The sequence below is a fragment of the Montipora foliosa genome, chromosome 4, assembly GCF_036669935.1.
Source record: "Montipora foliosa isolate CH-2021 chromosome 4, ASM3666993v2, whole genome shotgun sequence".
NCBI classification, from domain to species: Eukaryota; Metazoa; Cnidaria; class Anthozoa; order Scleractinia; family Acroporidae; genus Montipora; species Montipora foliosa.
The window spans coordinates 15,374,000-15,391,499 of record NC_090872.1 but is presented as its reverse complement, the minus strand read 5'-3'; the positions used below and the strand labels follow the sequence as shown (position 1 = coordinate 15,391,499).

At 38.8% G+C, this 17,500-nt stretch overlaps 1 protein-coding gene across 2 annotated transcripts in view; it reads right to left on the bottom strand.

The window, feature by feature from the left end:
• Positions 1–17,500, bottom strand: part of LOC138000000 (serine/threonine-protein kinase A-Raf-like) — a 23,508-nt gene that overhangs the window by 839 nt on the left and 5,169 nt on the right. For both annotated transcript variants that reach the window (XM_068846081.1, XM_068846082.1), the window contains 16 exons: positions 17,351–17,454; positions 15,269–15,320; positions 14,975–15,031; positions 13,680–13,747; positions 12,113–12,187; positions 9,615–9,762; positions 8,607–8,658; positions 8,272–8,477; positions 7,119–7,236; positions 6,366–6,450; positions 3,876–4,052; positions 3,279–3,325; positions 2,932–3,050; positions 1,506–1,637; positions 1,286–1,420; positions 1–637 (listed from right to left, as the gene is read on the bottom strand). The exon at positions 1–637 is cut by the window's left edge and continues 839 nt beyond it. In XM_068846081.1, coding sequence (XP_068702182.1) covers positions 449–637; positions 1,286–1,420; positions 1,506–1,637; positions 2,932–3,050; positions 3,279–3,325; positions 3,876–4,052; positions 6,366–6,450; positions 7,119–7,236; positions 8,272–8,477; positions 8,607–8,658; positions 9,615–9,762; positions 12,113–12,187; positions 13,680–13,747; positions 14,975–15,031; positions 15,269–15,320; positions 17,351–17,454 — 1,764 coding nt within the window. In that variant the 3' untranslated portion in view covers positions 1–448. The remainder of the gene's footprint in view (positions 638–1,285; positions 1,421–1,505; positions 1,638–2,931; positions 3,051–3,278; positions 3,326–3,875; positions 4,053–6,365; positions 6,451–7,118; positions 7,237–8,271; positions 8,478–8,606; positions 8,659–9,614; positions 9,763–12,112; positions 12,188–13,679; positions 13,748–14,974; positions 15,032–15,268; positions 15,321–17,350; positions 17,455–17,500) is intronic.

Here is a 17,500-nt window from a genome sequence, read left to right as displayed (position 1 = left end):
AATCATTTAAAACATACAGTGAATTTATTCCTAAAACGTTCACCTTCTTAAGTTCGGTTTGCCTCGATTCCTCGATGCATATGAACGTGGCGTCATTACAAAATTAATATGCATGTTTCACTTTTCGGATTCTCTGTGACTTTCCGTTCATTGTTTGTGCGACAGATTTCAAGTATACTGCTCGCCAAATCGTCCACAAAACGCCACGTCTAAAACTATACAAAGATTGTTTTTATTCACAGCTCTGCTGATTTCGGAAACAACTTTCACTAAAATCAAGTTGTGCTCATTGAATAATGGCTGAATTTCAGCTGCTCCATCCATGGTAATCCCCTACACGCTGCAGTGCGTTACCATAAGTACTGCTGTCATGACTTGCTTTGCGTGATGTGCAACACACACACAGGTATGGGGTGAAGCGGAGAAGGTTCTTTCCGACAGCCATCAGTTAGTAGCCTGCTACTGCAATGGAAAATGGTTGATAGTTGCCGAAAGGACTGATGGGGGTCTCGGGAGGAGCACCGAAAAACCCACCCTCTGACATCATTCTTCCTGCACGATTTAAAGAGCAGGGTTCGGAGGCACTTCGGTGAATCTTCGGCATTGATCGGATGAGGGACTCCAACGATGCCAGAACCTGCGAATTAAAAGCAACAGTGATACTACCGGTACATTATTAACAATTTCAAATTAACAAGTTTTTCCAGTAGAAATCGAGATAATTGTCTTGTTTGGCTTCCGCGTGCTATCCATTCTGAATTATAGACGTTCCTTACCGTTCGGAACCATGCAGCAAACCGTACGGTTTTCTTATGTGCAAACTGTTCCATGTTCATTCTGTTTTAGGAGCCAGCTTCTGAAATTTACGCGAGTGGAATACCATTGACATTCTGTCCGACTCCCTTGTTGGTCATTAAGGTTGCTTAAGATTATTGGTTTTTTTGGTGCTCTCTATGCGGTCGCACGTTTCCAGGATGTCCTGTAAACTTTAAAATTTTCGCCCATTTGAAAAAATGAGGAAAAATGTCATTGGTGATTTTTTTTTGGGTCTTAATAGAAATAACTGGGGAGTTTGTTCCGAAAACATTACCAACATATTTGTACACGCATCTGATTAAAAGAAAAAGACGATGACGTTTCGGATACACTCTGACGATGACGATGTGCAGGTACACTTGGAAAACTGTTGCATCAGTGATCATGACTTTCAAAATACGTCCCGGTGTCTATGTCTAGGAATCAATAATTAACAGTCTCTTGAGCGGAAATTAAAGTCACTGCATACCTTTGTAAAAAGTGGTCGTTCATCTCTATTGAACTTGATACAATCTATTAACAACTTTTTGAAACTCTTGGGTATGTCAGACCGAAGTTTGCTCAAATCTGGTTTCAGATAACCTCGACCAACCATGTAGAGAATCTACCGAGAAAATATAGAACAGGTTACACAACACTAAACAAATACAGTTTGTCGCTGAACTAGGAGTTGTACTGATTTACAATACCTGATCCTTGTTACCAACGTGTGCATATGGCAAGGAACTCGTTACAAGTTCGTAAAGAACAATGCCGTATGCGTAAATATCGGAGTGGAACGAGTAAGGATTTGGATCTTGCATTCGGACCACTTCTGGTGCCTGCACAAAAAGATAAAAATACAGCACCCAATGAATGACGTGGTTTTTTTCTATCAATCAGATTAGTTTTACTTTCCCAAAAGGGGAATAGTTCGACCACATACACTTAAGCGATAGCACGCCGGGCTACATATGTATATTGTAAATTGTATACATGTATATATCTAATTCACATCAGAGGCACTTAAAAATATAGGCTTTTCTCTTTACACATTGTAAATATATAGAGATTTAAGTACACACCTGTAGTATCAGGGGCATCGCGAAACGAAGGTGTTCCGCTGTGGAAATTCAGCTTGCTGGCAAGTTATTAATTTTCATACTCTCGCAGAGAAACTTTTTTTGAGAATATTTTCAGCATTTCAAAACAAGTATCCTTTTGACTTTCTTCCTAAGGAAAATGTCATAGGGACAACCTCTTGTCTCTCCTTTTCAGATCTATTTTGTATCTATTTTTATTTCACAGCATCTTCAAGTGAAAATTATGTAATTTTACATTATTTATCTGTCCAAGACCTTGGTTATACAAAAAGTATTGGTATTATATTTAGGATTGAAATGTGATCCACGCTGTAACGAAGAACATCGTGTGATTGAAATCGAATTTGAAAGCATATTGGCCGTTTTTATACTCAGAGACGCATAATTCGTCTGGGACGAACTTGGGCAAACATTTTTTCTGCGTCTGTTAAAATTCGTCTAGTATAAAGACGGCCACAAGACGCATTATGCGTCTGGACGAAGAATTTATTTTAGTGCGTCTTCGAAGACGCACTAAACTGGAAAGTTTCTTCCAGACGTATTATGCGTCTAGTGCCCGTCTTTATACTAGACGAATTTAACAGACGCAGAAAAAATGTTCGCCCAGGCTCGTCCAAGACGAATTATGCGTCTCATATAGTTCGTCCCGTCTTTACACTAGACGGATAACATGAGCGACGCATAATTCGTCTGGACGGATTATGCGTCTCTAGTATAAAAACGGCCATTTTCGCCTGAATTTGTGAAAGTTTGGATTTGTTGAAATTGTCTGAAACATTACTAAGAAATGTCCCTTGCCAAAAATCAACGTCCAATTACGAGGTGCGCGTTCGCCATTCGCGCATAGGAGGAAATTAAAGATGGCGCTGAGAAAGCAGACGAACTAGCGAAAAACGAAAACTTGCTGACGCTCACCCTATGTACAGGATACCCAAGATTAGAAACTGCGTTCTCCCAAATAAATGTCGAACGCAATTAAAATATGACGCGACTCGGGCCGAAATATAGGACATGTAAACATATTATTACTCACCATCCACAATATTGAGCCGGATGGCTGTTCAAAATTATGATTTCCACTCCAGCGCGATTTGATAGTTGCCAATCCAAAATCTCCTATTTTAACAGTCAAGTCTTCCTGTAGAAAAATGTCTGAATAATGTTAAAGATAGTTGTGACGAAAAGAAAAACAAGATATCCTTGAAACAAATTTACCGCGGCGATATTCTTGTACATTAAGAGATCCTTTAGAGCAAAACTCAAGGTAGTTCGTTTAATTCACCTTCAATCCTGGTGATCAAGTCGCCGATTTGCATGTGAATGAATCAAGCACAAAGGAAGATATTGATACCGCAAATTATTGGTATTGTAAAAGGATACTATTGGACTTGAGATCTCTGTGGATGATGTTCTTGGCATGAAGGTAACTGTGGACAAAAAGAGTCGGACATCCTAATTCGCAAAACTGAGTTACTAACAAATCCACTCAAACGACAAGGAAAGACATTAACAATATTAATGGAAGACATGGCCCGAGAGGCTCAATGTAAAAGAGAGCAATAAGATGGATGTGTTTTACTGTCCTTTCCACGGAAAGGGCCTTTTGTCAAAAACGGAGCAAGAAACGACTGAAAGGCGACTAAAGCTCCTTAATATGGAAAGTTACATTATCAAACCGTTCAAATCCCGTTCTAACCTCTGGTTTCGATTTGTTTGCGGTTGTCCCGGATTCAACTCTACCACGCTTTGTAAATAGCGCACCGGTTGCCTCCTGCCTGTTGGGGTTCTTGAACATGTTTCCGTTAAAAGTTTGAATTGTTCCTTTCAGATTATTAAAAGTGGGGTGCCTGTGAACTAGCTTGATAGCTGAGTGCACTTAAACAAAGCATTTACATTTTTTTATACTTTGATCGGGTGGAAGAAAACGCCTAAGGAAGCATTAACGAAGCGACAAAAAAAAAAAAACGCATGTCTTACTCCATGCCTTGGGCTGTTTGCCTTGCAATATCAAGCAGCTGTAAGATCTCAAATCTGCTCTCCGAAACGTGAAGATGGCGATATAAGCTTGATCCCTCACACCACTGAGTGACGATTGCCAGCTCCGGTTTGGCCATACAGCCCATAAAGAGAAGGATGTTTACATGTCGGGTTTTTCTGGAAAAAAATTAATGTAGAAGAGTGGTTTCTTCAATAGGACATTTGCATGATGACGCCATTTGACTACAAGTACCAGAATCCTTCAGATTTCGCTTTCCTCATGTTAATTAGAGCTATTGTTATTTTTACCCCACTGGGAATACAACATTTAAATGTGAAAAGAAAAACAAACTGAATTGTGGTAGTTGTATTCAAATGACGCCATCGTGAAAATTGCCTATTGTTTCGCGGCTCAGTAAATATCCACCACTAGCCACCTGTACTTCGGTGAATAGTTGTCAATTATCACGTCGCCATTATCAAAATGACCAATAACTAACACCCTTTTATCAACCGAAGCCTTGTTTAAATCAAGGGAGAGAATGAATGAACCACCGATCGACGATGCAAACGAGGGAATCATCACACCTCAAGACAAGATGTTGATTTGGTATCTAATTAAACAATTAGACCCGTAGCCCGCAAGGCCCATGAGGCGAAGCCGAATGGGCTATTGACCTGTGGCCCTTGAGGGCGAAGGGTCTAATTGTTTTAGTATCACCAAACTAGTCGGACAGAAAAGGCAATAATAAAGTTAGCAAATGCAAGTTGAAGAGATATTTATGTGAGAATAAAACGAAAGAAAGCGTCACGCTTTTCGCTACTCGAGGACTATTACTAATAGTCCTCTAGTAGCGTAGCCAATCAAAATTCAGCATTTGCATTAGTCCACTAGTTGGGTGATACTAATTAAAATTAGTATATACTAAAACAGTGGATTGCGTAACGCGCGCGTTGATTGGCTACTTAAACTACGGATATCCACTGCTATTCACCTCCGAGCAGCACAATAATAATAATAATAATAATAATAATAATAATAATAATAATAATAATAATAATAATAATAATAATAATAATAATAATAATAATGAACTGAAAGGACTGCTAACCGCTGCACAAGACCAAACATTACGGACGAATAGCATTAAAAACAGGATTGATAGAGAGGATGTGTCTCCGATGTGTCGGTTATGTGGAGAACGAGATGAGACCGTAAGTCATATCGTAGCGGAATGTAAGAAATTGGCGCAAAGAGAGTATAAAATGTGGCGACATGATAAGGTAGGCCAAGATATCCATTGGAAACTCTGTCAGAAATTCAACATCCCATGCAAAGACAAGTGGTATGATCATGATCCTGAAGGAGTTATAGAAAACGATCAAGTAAAGGTGTTATGGGACTTCCAAATTCAAACAGACCATCAAATTGAGCATAATAGACCTGATGTAGTTGTTCTTGATAAGATAGAAAGATCATGTTATGTGATAGATATCGCGTGCCCTTTTGATACAGGAGTGCTGGAAAAAGAACAAGAGAAAATGGAAAAATACCAAGAATTAAAAAGAGAGATTGGGAAAATCTGGAGCTGCCGAAAAGTAATTGTCGTACCAATTGTCATTGGTGCACTAGGGACGTTCAGCAAAAACTTGAAAACATCGTTGAAGAAAATTGGACTAGATTGCACGGTATTACTACAAAAAGCCTCCTTGTTGGGAACGGCAAGAATCTTGAGAAGAACACTAGACACCTAAGGCCATAGGTCGTGGCTTGACGCCTAGTTTACAAACCACGTTAACAACATATCGTGTGAATGAACGAAATAATAATAATAATAATAATAATAATATAATGCTCAGATTTGGTGTCCATTATGGATATCGCCCCTCAAAGGTGTCTGTAATGTTTCAGATTCACCAGAGAGTAAATTGAAGGCGAAAATGTCCCTTGAACTGTCGACCGCAGTATCTGCGAAACGATCACAAGGAACGTTTTTGATGGTAATATTTATTCTTTCGCCAAAGTGAAGATCATGTATATCAAGCTTTTACCAAAACGAGTGGGTAGAATAACCATAACATCTTTACCGGAAAGCAGCTCCTTCGCAGCAGTCTCCTACTCTTTCTTGAACAAAATTTCACATACTTTTTAATGTTTCGATAAGCAAGCGCTTTTGATATACTGCTTCGACGGTTGACATACGTTATTGATTTTCCTTCACAGGTAGGGAAAAACTTGACAAAGGCATTAAGTAACACTTAATTGGCGTGTTCTTGTTATATCAGCCAATCAGAAATTTTCGTCCATATTCAAAAACCCCTGCCCATTCTCCGCGCGGCTTCGCCGCTCGTTAATTTGCCTCTAGCGCCAACAATACCGCCAGAGCTACGCAGGCCACTGAATCCAGTGGAGTGAGTTTGCAAAGGTTTCCTTTTAATTTCTTCGGCCCACAAAACAAGACTGCATTCCATTACTGTTCCACATCTCACCTTAATACAGCAACTTCATTCTTGAATCCTTGCAACTGATGAGGACTGGGTTCCGAAACATTTAATGTTTTAATAGCCACCGCACCTATGAAAGTACGTCGGAACATGATAACACTGTCGCTCAAAACTGTGATGTTTTTCAATCGTTTGAAATTAATGTTTCGCTAAAGCAAATAACTATACATTTCTTGAAAGTACATTCCCTCCGACATCAATATCGTAAATTGATTAAAAAACGTAAGAGGAAAGAGCAAGACCAACGATCCCGGCACCATTTAATGTCTATTCAAAATGCAAAAAATGTTCGCAACTTTCTTTTGAGCGAATGGAGAATGATATACACATATGACATGAAATTTAATAGAACCCATTGGGAACTCGGAAAAATCCGAGCCCCACGACCACTGAGCTACTGGAGACTATGGTGAGCAACGGTGAAATGGGGGTCTTTAACTCGAGCTGCATCACGCAGCTAGAGTCAAATAACGACTGACAGCATAGGTGACTACGCGATGAAGTTATGAACTATGCTGACAGTCGTTATTTGACTCTGTAGCTGCGTGATGCAGCTCGAGTCAAAGACCCACATTTCACTCTTGCTCACCATCTGGGGCTCGGATTTTACCGAGTTCCCAATGGGTTCGATTAACATTTCATTTCATACAGTTAAATTCTTTTGACAAAAAATAATGCAAATTTGTTTCAGAGTGTTCGAAAAAAAGGTCTTAAAGTCGGTAACATTTCACTGCATACCATGCCAGGTGCCTCTGTATACTGTTCCATATGAACCCGATCCTATCCGTGGACCGCGAAGTACTTCTCCCTCTGGAATCTCCCAGTCATCAGTAGAGTTGGTTCTAAGTGGTGACGGCTGAGAAAAAGGAATGTGACATTCAATTAGGGCACCAGAGTATGTGGCAATGTTTTACTGTCTGGAAGCGCTTTTTAACGGATTAGAGGCAAGGCATTTAGTGACATACTCGCATATACTAAGAATTTGCGAAGTGTAGTCTGTTCTTTGTCACCATCGGCCAATTTGAATGCCTGTAACTAGTAGCGGCCGTGTTGGCTTTAGGCCCAGACCTCGCGTTGTTAAGTTCGAGGCCAAAGTTGAGGATGGGTGGGCTGCTACGTGTAAAATCGACCAAAATGAAGTTTACACTCATGTACATGTTCCAAAAATGATTAGAACCAGACTCCAGTCATTGCTAAATATGACTACTCTGCCTCAGTCCAGCCTGCGCATTTATACAGCACATAATCAATCAATCAATTTTGCCCTTCACTCCTCCCGGAGCATAAGGCCACCAATAACAACGCTCCAGTCTCCTGTGTCCTGAGCAATCCTTTCAAGTCGTTTCCATGTGCGTCCAGTCTTTTTAATGTCCTTTTCAAGCTCCCACCGCCAGGTGTTCCGTGGTCTCTCTCTTTCTTTGACCTTGGGGGTTCCAGTACAGGGCATGACGGCCAATGCTATCAGGTGGTTTGCGTAGCGTATGGCCAAGCCATCTCCATTTATACTAACACATATTTAACAATTACCCTGCGAAATCGCGCGGAATATCGCCTGATATTTAGCCGACGAGGCCGTCGGTCGAGTTGGCTAAAATCAGGCGATATTCCGCAATATTGAGCAGGATAATTGTTTTATTATTCAACACATTGATGACAACGCCCAATTTTCTACGTTAATTGGAAAAAAAGCTGGGAAAACTACCATTTTTCTCCGCGATATTCAAAATTACGTATGTCGCAGATTATATGTTGAATACGCGCCCGAATATATTGCGCGAGCGATGACCACATTTGGACATTGTCACCATGTGTTGAATAATAAACAGGGATATACAAGATGCAAAGGGTCGAGTATTTACTGCACATATACAAGGGTGAGTATTCCACTTACCATTTTCTTGGGTTTCTGTGGGCTGGAGGGTCTCTCACAGATGACGGTTCCATTTGGGACAGACTTGGCATGAGGATGCTCCGCTTTGCTAGGATGCATGCTGTTGGGGACAAGCGAGTTTCTGTTTTCAAACAGCCTTGGATTTTCAGTGCCAACACTTGACGTCCGGCTGTGTCCTCTTTGGTTGAAGTTGCTTGATTCCACACCTTCAAAAACACACGTGGAATTAACAAAGCCTATCCAACCCTTGCTGTAACTCAAGAATAACTGCACTATCATAGTATATACCAGTGGACAAATTCCCCCTCACCCCAAAAAAGGCAAGGCATCCTTACCAGAAACTGTGTAGCTCTCCCGTTTCCCAGCAAATTGTTGAACAAACGGCTCCTACAAATCAAACATACAACACCGTCTAGGTTTTCGTTTGAGGCCGGTCGTTTCCCATTACATGTCCGCCAATATTTAAGGGGTGTTTTGGTTCGTATCATTACATATTCGTTTACTTACTTTTTAAAGAGAGTTTGAGTGAACTTCAGCCCTGCCTGGGAAAATGATTCTTGGGTTCCAGAAACACTGGAAATAGCGTTTCTGAGTGTTCTATTTTAAAAAGTTCGTGGGGGGGGGGGGGGGAGGGATGCCCCCAGACCCTACTTAATAGCTCGCGCCTACGGCGGCAAAAAATGTCACGTCCGGTGCTTTGAGAAATATGTCCGCTACTTTACAGAACTGTCGAAAACCCTGCAACACCCTTATATAATTATCTTGTAATCAAGTAGTTCCAGTCCACCAACACCACAACTGTACAGACCTGTATGTCTAGAAATGCAAGAAATTTGATGCACTACGAACGATTTTGTTTATCGTCACACAGTGTCCCCTTGCTCTTCCCCACAACTTCAACCTCAACATTCTGTGTGGAATGTTTAGCGGTTTTTTAGCTCCCTCCCCCATCCCCCGCCCCTTCCCCTCTACTTTCCACTGTTTGTCAATGTGACGGGTGCCTGTCTTCTCAAGGGCGTGGGGGCTCATGGCTGTTTTGTCAGGTTTTGCCAGCCATCGGTGCAGTCTCCACCTTGAAGCTGGCTACCAATGGTGAATGCTCCAGAACCTCTCAGGTACCCAACCTCCATTTAGCGACGCAGTTGTTAAACTAAGGTAAAGCATGCAAATTTTCCCTTAGAAGAAGAGAATTGCCTTCAAGAGTTTGAAGAACTTGAAAATCTTTGCTATCTTTACAGCTTTACGCCTCTTGGCTTAAATAATCAGTGAGATTAAAAAGCAGAGGGGATATCACTGCAGATCAAAAAGCAAATAACATCATTTCACAGATATTGTGCACTAACCAAAGCAGCATTTCCACCATTTATGATTCTGCTTTTACATACATCAGGAGCTGATACTGAACGTTCTCGGGACCGTGCCAAGGATTCACCCGGTGACATTTGTGAAATCGGATCTTCTTGCAAAAAGACATCAGGGCCAAACAGGTAGCTTAACAAGAACGTAATTTAACAGCTGTTAGACTTGCACAGGAAATCGTGTTGGACTCACTTTAAACAACAATTTTTTCAAAGATCACTGATGTTAATATTATTTTATCGTCACGATGGCTATATGGACAAGATGACGTTAAAATGTTGCATCCCACCAAATGATTGAAGAGACGTACAGCTGTACTTTGGATGCTCTTCCACTGAGCCATCGGAGCCTATAGGGAGTTTTGCCACCATCTTATCAAGACGTGCATGAAACAAATGTCTTGCTATACTGTTAAGACTGAAGCGGGGTAGGATGGTGTATTCCCACAATTTTGTTGTAGCGGAGAGTATGGCGAGTATTAACCTAGGTAAATGAGTGAAAAATACATCTTTTCATTCATAATGAGCTCCCAAAAGATCTGTGGTAGAGCATCACATATCCCAAGGTCACAATGAAAGAACAAACGACGTGAGTATAAAAACGCCAGCCATAGCTCCCAGTTGGCTCATGGATGAATTTTCAAAGCTTCTTTTTTTTTTAAATCAAAGCATTGATTTTATCATCACAAATCTGTATTCAGCCTGGTTTACTAGTTTTGATTGCGTAGAGAATTTCTGGCATGTATACCGGTACTTTGCAGTCTACACAACTTAATTAGACTAAAATTAATTAAGGTTTGGCCTAATGACTATTTATGGTTTCTTTCTACACTTCCTGTCTAATATCCACCATTCACGTGCAATAATTTACATGTAAAATAACCAAACTAACAATTTTAATCTGTTCCACATTTCCAAACACTTATCACGCCAACATACTTCATCTTCCCTAAACAAAAGCAAGTTGCCGTTAAACCAAGACTGTCTGCCATTTTTTTAAGCAATATGTACAAGTACGCTGCGCCACATACACTGCAAAAAGCTATTGGCCCTTCCTAATATAATATTGTTGGAAATGCAGCTTACAGTCAAAGACAGCTGCATGTACGTAAGTGGCAAGTTTAGAGCGCAAACCTTGAATATCCAAAAATTTTAGTTTAGTTGGCTTTTATTTTACAAGCGTAGCATACAAACAAGTCAAATTTTTCTGACAATCCAGACCACTGTTGTCAGTGTTTTTGGATGGCATCAACACACAGGGATCAAAACAAAGGAAGGTCAGTGCCCTACAGTGTAGGTACTGTTGGCAAACAGTTTTTGGGTTATTTCACGTCCCATAGTGTTATTTACTAGGAGGATTCCATGTCCTCATGCCAAAAGACTACAAAATCTAACTACTTGCTGTTGTCGAAAAAAGCGACTCTTTCTCCAAAATACCCCCTGGGCCCAGCTGCTCAATGCCCGATTTACATGTAGCTAATCCTGCATTAGTTGAAACTTCTCTTTCAGTTCATTTCCCCATCAAAAATGTTTCCACAAGATTCTCAACCTTCAATTTTGAATTAGACTTTCTCCTTTCCTCCAGCATAAAATTAGATTGTTAGAGGATTTTTTTCACGGGCAAAACTCAACCTTGGTTGGTTGGTATTTAATCCTGAATTAAGTGTTAATCGGCTTTTGAAAAACTGGGCCCTGGATATTAATTTGGTGAAGGTATGAAACCAACAATCTTTTATTTAACAGACTGGTGCCTCATCCACGCTATCCAGGCAGCGTTACAAGTAGCTAAGTTTTGGTCTTCTTCTAGTAAACATCTGCAGATAAGCCAAACCCGCAGATTATTAAGCCACACCCAGAACAAATTTTGGAAAAAAAAGTTTTTTGAAAGAAATCAAAAGAAATCTAAAGCCGAGTCTTTAGAAGTCTTCTTCATCCACTGTTCATAGAACATAAACTCACTAATAACAATGAAACACAAAATATTTCAAAGTCTTACCCACACTTTAATATAATGAACATCGTTTCTACCAACTTTGGCATATGATCAAGATTTTTTTCTGGTATTTGTTGACTGGAATTTCTTCATTCAACACAGTTTTTCCCACAGATTTTTGCATTACAACAAGAACATGACCGGAACGTTCGCAGCTTAGTAGCCAGGAATTAGATTGGATGCGAAGATGGAAAACTGGATACCGGAAGCAGCCTTTTTCAAATGTTCCCACAGATAAGCCACACTTTCGATTTCTTGCGACAATTTTTGGAAAAAAGGTGCAGCTTATCTGCGGATATTTACAGTAAGTCAACTTGTTGGAAGCATGAGATAACCCCTCTAGTAATATTAGTGATAATGCTAAATAAATACTAATACTAATACCACTAATAATAATAAAACTGATGATGATGATGATGCAAGTGGCAATAGTATTAATAATAATATCACTGAAAAGTAAAACAACGAAACAATGAAAAGTAGAGCTTACTCAACCACAGCATAGCATATGGGTGGAACATCTGCAGCGCAGCGCTGATGAAATTTGTAACCACAGTTCTGGCATCTGTCAAAAATACAACAACAAACTACAGACTTCAATTTATACTTACATGAATTAGAAACTGAAACTTATTGATCATAATAACATACAACAAATTACCTAGAAAGTCAGAAATCAGATCAAAGTAATCAAAAATTACTAATTATGGGTCCATGCACCTGCAAACTGCCAATGGATTCACATGGTAAAAACACTTTAAGTGGATGTGCATGCAGTTTAAATACAATAGTTTCTTAATTAATTCAGGCACACAGTGAAGATTGTTTGAAACAGCTTTAGAGCATAAAATGCTTTTGCTATTTTATCCCTTAATATATAATTATTTATAGCTACAGTATTGACCAAGATGTTCTTAGAAGATCGGCAGTCGTCTGGCCTCTTCCCTAAGCAACCAGTGCATTGGGAAAGCTGTGTTGAGGGTTACAATGGACCAAAATAAGTAAGGTGTTAGAAGGGTACCGGAACACCACCCGCAGCCAAAAGACAAATAACATGTACCGTATTTACCCGTGTATAAGTCGATCCCATGTACAAGTCGACCCCCCATTTTTGATGGCAAAAAACGCAATTTCTTAACTTCTTTGTTAAATGTTCATGGGAAACTAATCTTGTATTCTTCGATTTCTGGAAATGTGGATACACAAAAAAATCAGGGCCTCAAGTGCTTAATACTTTTGTTGTTCAGCAGCTGTTGTATATGCGGGCATTTTGTCCTTGAGTTTCAACAAAGTTCTCAGAAAATCGAACATGTAAACCTCAAACTCACCTGTTTCGTTGTTCAAGGATAAAAGGCTTTAGAGGATAAGCACAATGCAAAATCACAGAGGCAGGTGTCAATCTTTGAAAATAACTTGCGAACGATGCGAAAATGTGCAAGGTTTAATTGGTCCTTGACTTATAATTTCTCAAAAGACAAACAAAACAAAACTCATAAACCAAACAATACGAAGTTTGCAAAAGCATTCAAATCTGCCAGGTTTGTATAAAGAATAAAAAACATTCATTACCAACATTTTCACGCAACACGAGTGACGATGCTTGCACGCAAACACGAGGTATTGCGCCAGGTTACTTAGCCATTGAACGATCGTGTTTTATTCGAAGAAACAGAAATGCCTTTTAGAGGTTTCCGCCTTTGGAAAACGAAAATTTCCTGTGTCTATTTCATATTTGTGCTTGTGAGTATCTTCAACATTTAGAGTTGGACAAATCCTTTTTCATTTCAACTGTAATTGCTTACATTCGTTTTGAAGTCTTTTGTCATTCATTTTGAAGTCTTTTACGTCGACTTTTGTCCACTGCGTTCGTTATGCCCAAGACAACATTATTGTGTTAATTTTGAATACATTACTTAGCTGGAACTTGGCTCAAAATCATTGACCCGTGTACAACTCGAGGGCGATTTTTGGAGCTTCTTTTGAGGCCAAAAAAGGTCGACTTATACACAGGTAAATATGGTACATTGATGTATATATTAATTTTACAACTGTTTTACCTGAACCCTTGCAATAATCGCTGTTTACAACTGTCACACAAAGGAAGTGTCAAGAAGGTTTTTCTTGTCTGCAAAAAAATACTTTCCCTGTTTACATGTACTAAAATGGAAACAACCATAACTACAGTTTTCCTTTTTTTTTCAGGGTTTCATTTCCTTACAATTACTGTTGCTCAAACACAACAACTATAACTGTTAGAAGAACTGTGTCAGTTGCAGTAAAATGATGCTTAATATGCAATGGTCCGTTTGGTATAGTGATAACTCAGAAAAATAAAACCATTTTCAACTACTGGTATCTTAATAAAGAAAGAATGCAAACAAAAATAGCCTTCCATTTTTGTTTCCAGCTGGCAGGATAACCCTCTGCAAATAAGAGGGACATACATGTACATGTACAGCTTATTCACGATGACTACAGGTACAAATGTACTTCCTAACTAAAATAATACCATTTAGTATCACCCAACTAGTGGACTATATAAATGCGAATGCTGAATTTTGATTGGCTACGCTACTAGAGGACTATTAGTAATAGTCCTCGAGTAGCGAAAAGGGTGACACTTTCTTTCGTTTTATTCTCAAATAAATATTTCTTCAACTTGCATTTGCTAACTTTATTATTGCCTTTTCTGTCCGACTAGTTGGGTGATACTAAAACAATTAGACCCTTCGCCCTCAAGGGCCACGGGTTCGGGCTATTGACCCTTGCGGGCTACGGGTCTAATTGTTAAGTAATCATTCTCTTAAAAAAACTAAAATGGTAGTCATTTTGGACAATGATAAACAAACATTGACAAACCTCAAACAACGAAACTGAATTTTGCAATGGTGTGCAACAAACAGTAGAGATGGGTATCAAACACTATTATCAGCTACAATAATTTATTATAAAATTACACTGTGTGGCTTATCACGATTTTTCTGATCAAGGTTTACCAGACAGTGACAAAGGCACAGTCATTACACCAACTAATAGCAATAATAATAATAATAATAATAATAATAATAATAATAATAATCTTTATTTACCAATAATAGTAATATTAGAGTAATAATATTATTATTAACTTGAAAATGTTTCAAATCTACGTGGGCCCCTCAGGTGCTTATAAAAATAATAAATTAATGTCTACTTTTGCGCCACTATTGCCGGATAATTCTCAACAATAGACAACGTGCTGTTGTTTTATTTAAATGTTACTGACGGTGTAAAATTAAGCTGGGATCTCCATGAAATTTCTCTGAAAAATCCCAACCAAACACTAAAATAATTAAACCAACAAAAAACTCACAAAACTGTGTGACAGTTGGCTGGTCTTTGGAAGGTCATCTATTCTCTCAACAGAAAGCTACAAAGAAAGAAACAAAACAACTTAAAACATTGTCTGTTTTTTTTAGCCACACTCCTTATAAGTTTACACAGCAAAAGTCTACATTCATTTGAGATACACGGTATACATTATTTTTCTCCTACATTTCACACTGTAAGTGACAAAATTAATTACATGTAAATTAACTCAAGCTGTACTGTAAACAACAAAAACAAAATATAGTACGCAGGTCTGAGAATTACAGTATTTTCTTACCTCAACTCCTTCCCCAAAACTCCCAAGATCAGAATCCCAGCTGATGATATCCCTGTAACAGCAACATTGATCTAATTTATTATGAGAAGAATGCAATGTAGAGTGCATGAAAATAATTATTAATGTTTTCACTTGGATAGTCAAAACAAGAAAGAGAGAGGTACACATCTTGTGCGATCAACATCCATGCAAGAAAGTTCTGTCCAGTAGATGAAATTTAACTTAAGGTACTTGAAGAATTACATGTAGAAACGCAATCATCCAACAGTTAAAGGGGCCCCTTGAAAGCAACGTGAAATCTGTAGAGCACCGTAGGAAAGTTATGCTTGGCTCACTTAGTGCTTGCACCTGCGAGACTGACACATTAGAACCATTTGTACTGATTAACAAACACTAATGAATATTCTAATAAATTATAACATTTGAAAATGACCAGCTGGGAGTAATTAATGTGAAGGAATAAACAAATTAACAATTTTTCAAAGATACTGTAGCTAGGTAGGTATTTAGACCAACAGCACTTCTTAACAGGACAGGACAGTAAAGCTACAAGATGCACAAGGTCAAACTGAAAAAAATGCTCAAGAAACCTTCAATGATAATCATAATGCCTCATAGACCTTATTCCAAAATGGCTGTCATTTAACTATTCTTTTGTTTTTATTCAAATTAGCTGAAAATTCAAAAGAATATTTTGCCTTGAACGAGGCATCAAGGTCTAATTTGAATGAAAACAAAAGGATATCTAAATGGCAGCCATTTTGGAATAAGGTGTATACTGTGGATTAAATTAGTGATCTGGTCAGCATAATTTTACATAGAGAATTATGGTAAAATATGGAGCCACTAAGAGAAAATAGTAATTTTGAATTGTTTTTGACAAAATTGTACATTTCAGCTGGCCAAACAGGCATTTTATCACAAATGTTAAGACCTCCAGGACCAAGGCAGAACAATAGTAATAATAAAAATTATTATTATTGTAGTTCCAACAGGTTAAGAAATTGTTAAAAAGCTTTGCTGGCCTTACATATACAAATTGAATCTCTTTCAGTCTTGAATTTTTCACCGGTAATTTACTTTCACTTCATCTACATGTACCGTACTTATTCGGCTACAAGCCGAGCTCGGCTATAAGCCGAGACCCCAAACTTCTTACGGAAAAAATCAACTTGATTGACATGAATTGTAAATGCATAATACTCGGCTATAAGCCGAGACCCATTTTAGGTCTTGATGTGTATTATCGACTATGGAATTTTCGTAATTTAAAATACAAATTGACATTGACTGAAAAATTATACTCAAAGCAATCAAATGAACACGAAAGATAAGAAACAAACAAGCAACGTGATCGTGACGTGACGAATATTATTAAACAATTGTTGACCTCACAGGAAACGTGTCTTCGTGCAAGCGAAGCGTTTTATAAAAAGTTATTCGACTGGAAACCTTACAACCTCGCTCTTTAAACTTAAAATAGTCGCTGAAGCAGAAGCTGTAGAAAATAACTCCGAGATCGCCGGAGAATACGGCATCAGCGAGTCGATGGTTCCGTCGCTGGAGGAAAGATAAGTTTACACGATCTGTGATAGTGCAATCTCGTTCCCAGACTCCTCGTTCCTTCGATGGGTAAACCAGGCTTGGCGCGATATTCCCGAGGAGATGGTAAGGCGTTCGTTCAAGACTTGTGGCACCTCTATAACGCACTCGACGGCACAGAAGACGATGTAGTCTTCGATGAGAATCGATCCCGATTACACAACAACACGAACGGCTCCTTTACGAGTCACCAAGTAATAAAAATCCATATTACACCAACAACAACTTCTCTTCATTTTACAAGTAATTTAGTTCGGCTTGTAAGTGAATACACGTTCATTTGTTAGTGTTTTAATTTGCTGAGAAAGTTCTTTTTATCAAAAATACTCGGCTATAAGCCGAGACCCCTTCTACCGCTTCAAATTTGCCCAAATTGAGTGAGGATTTGTGTAAAAATCGCTCGGCTTATAGCTGAATAAGTACGGTATTTTAACCTTCATAAAAAATTATTACGTGCTAAATACAATGTACGATGGTTACCTGGAGTCACAAAGACATATGAGACATGTTTCAGGGGTTAAGCCTCGTGTTCTTATTCCTTTGTCCAAGGCTTCTCTTAAGGTTACCCCAGGTTTACACTTCAACTGTTAAAATGGTACAACAGAAACAGAACATTAGAAACACTTAACT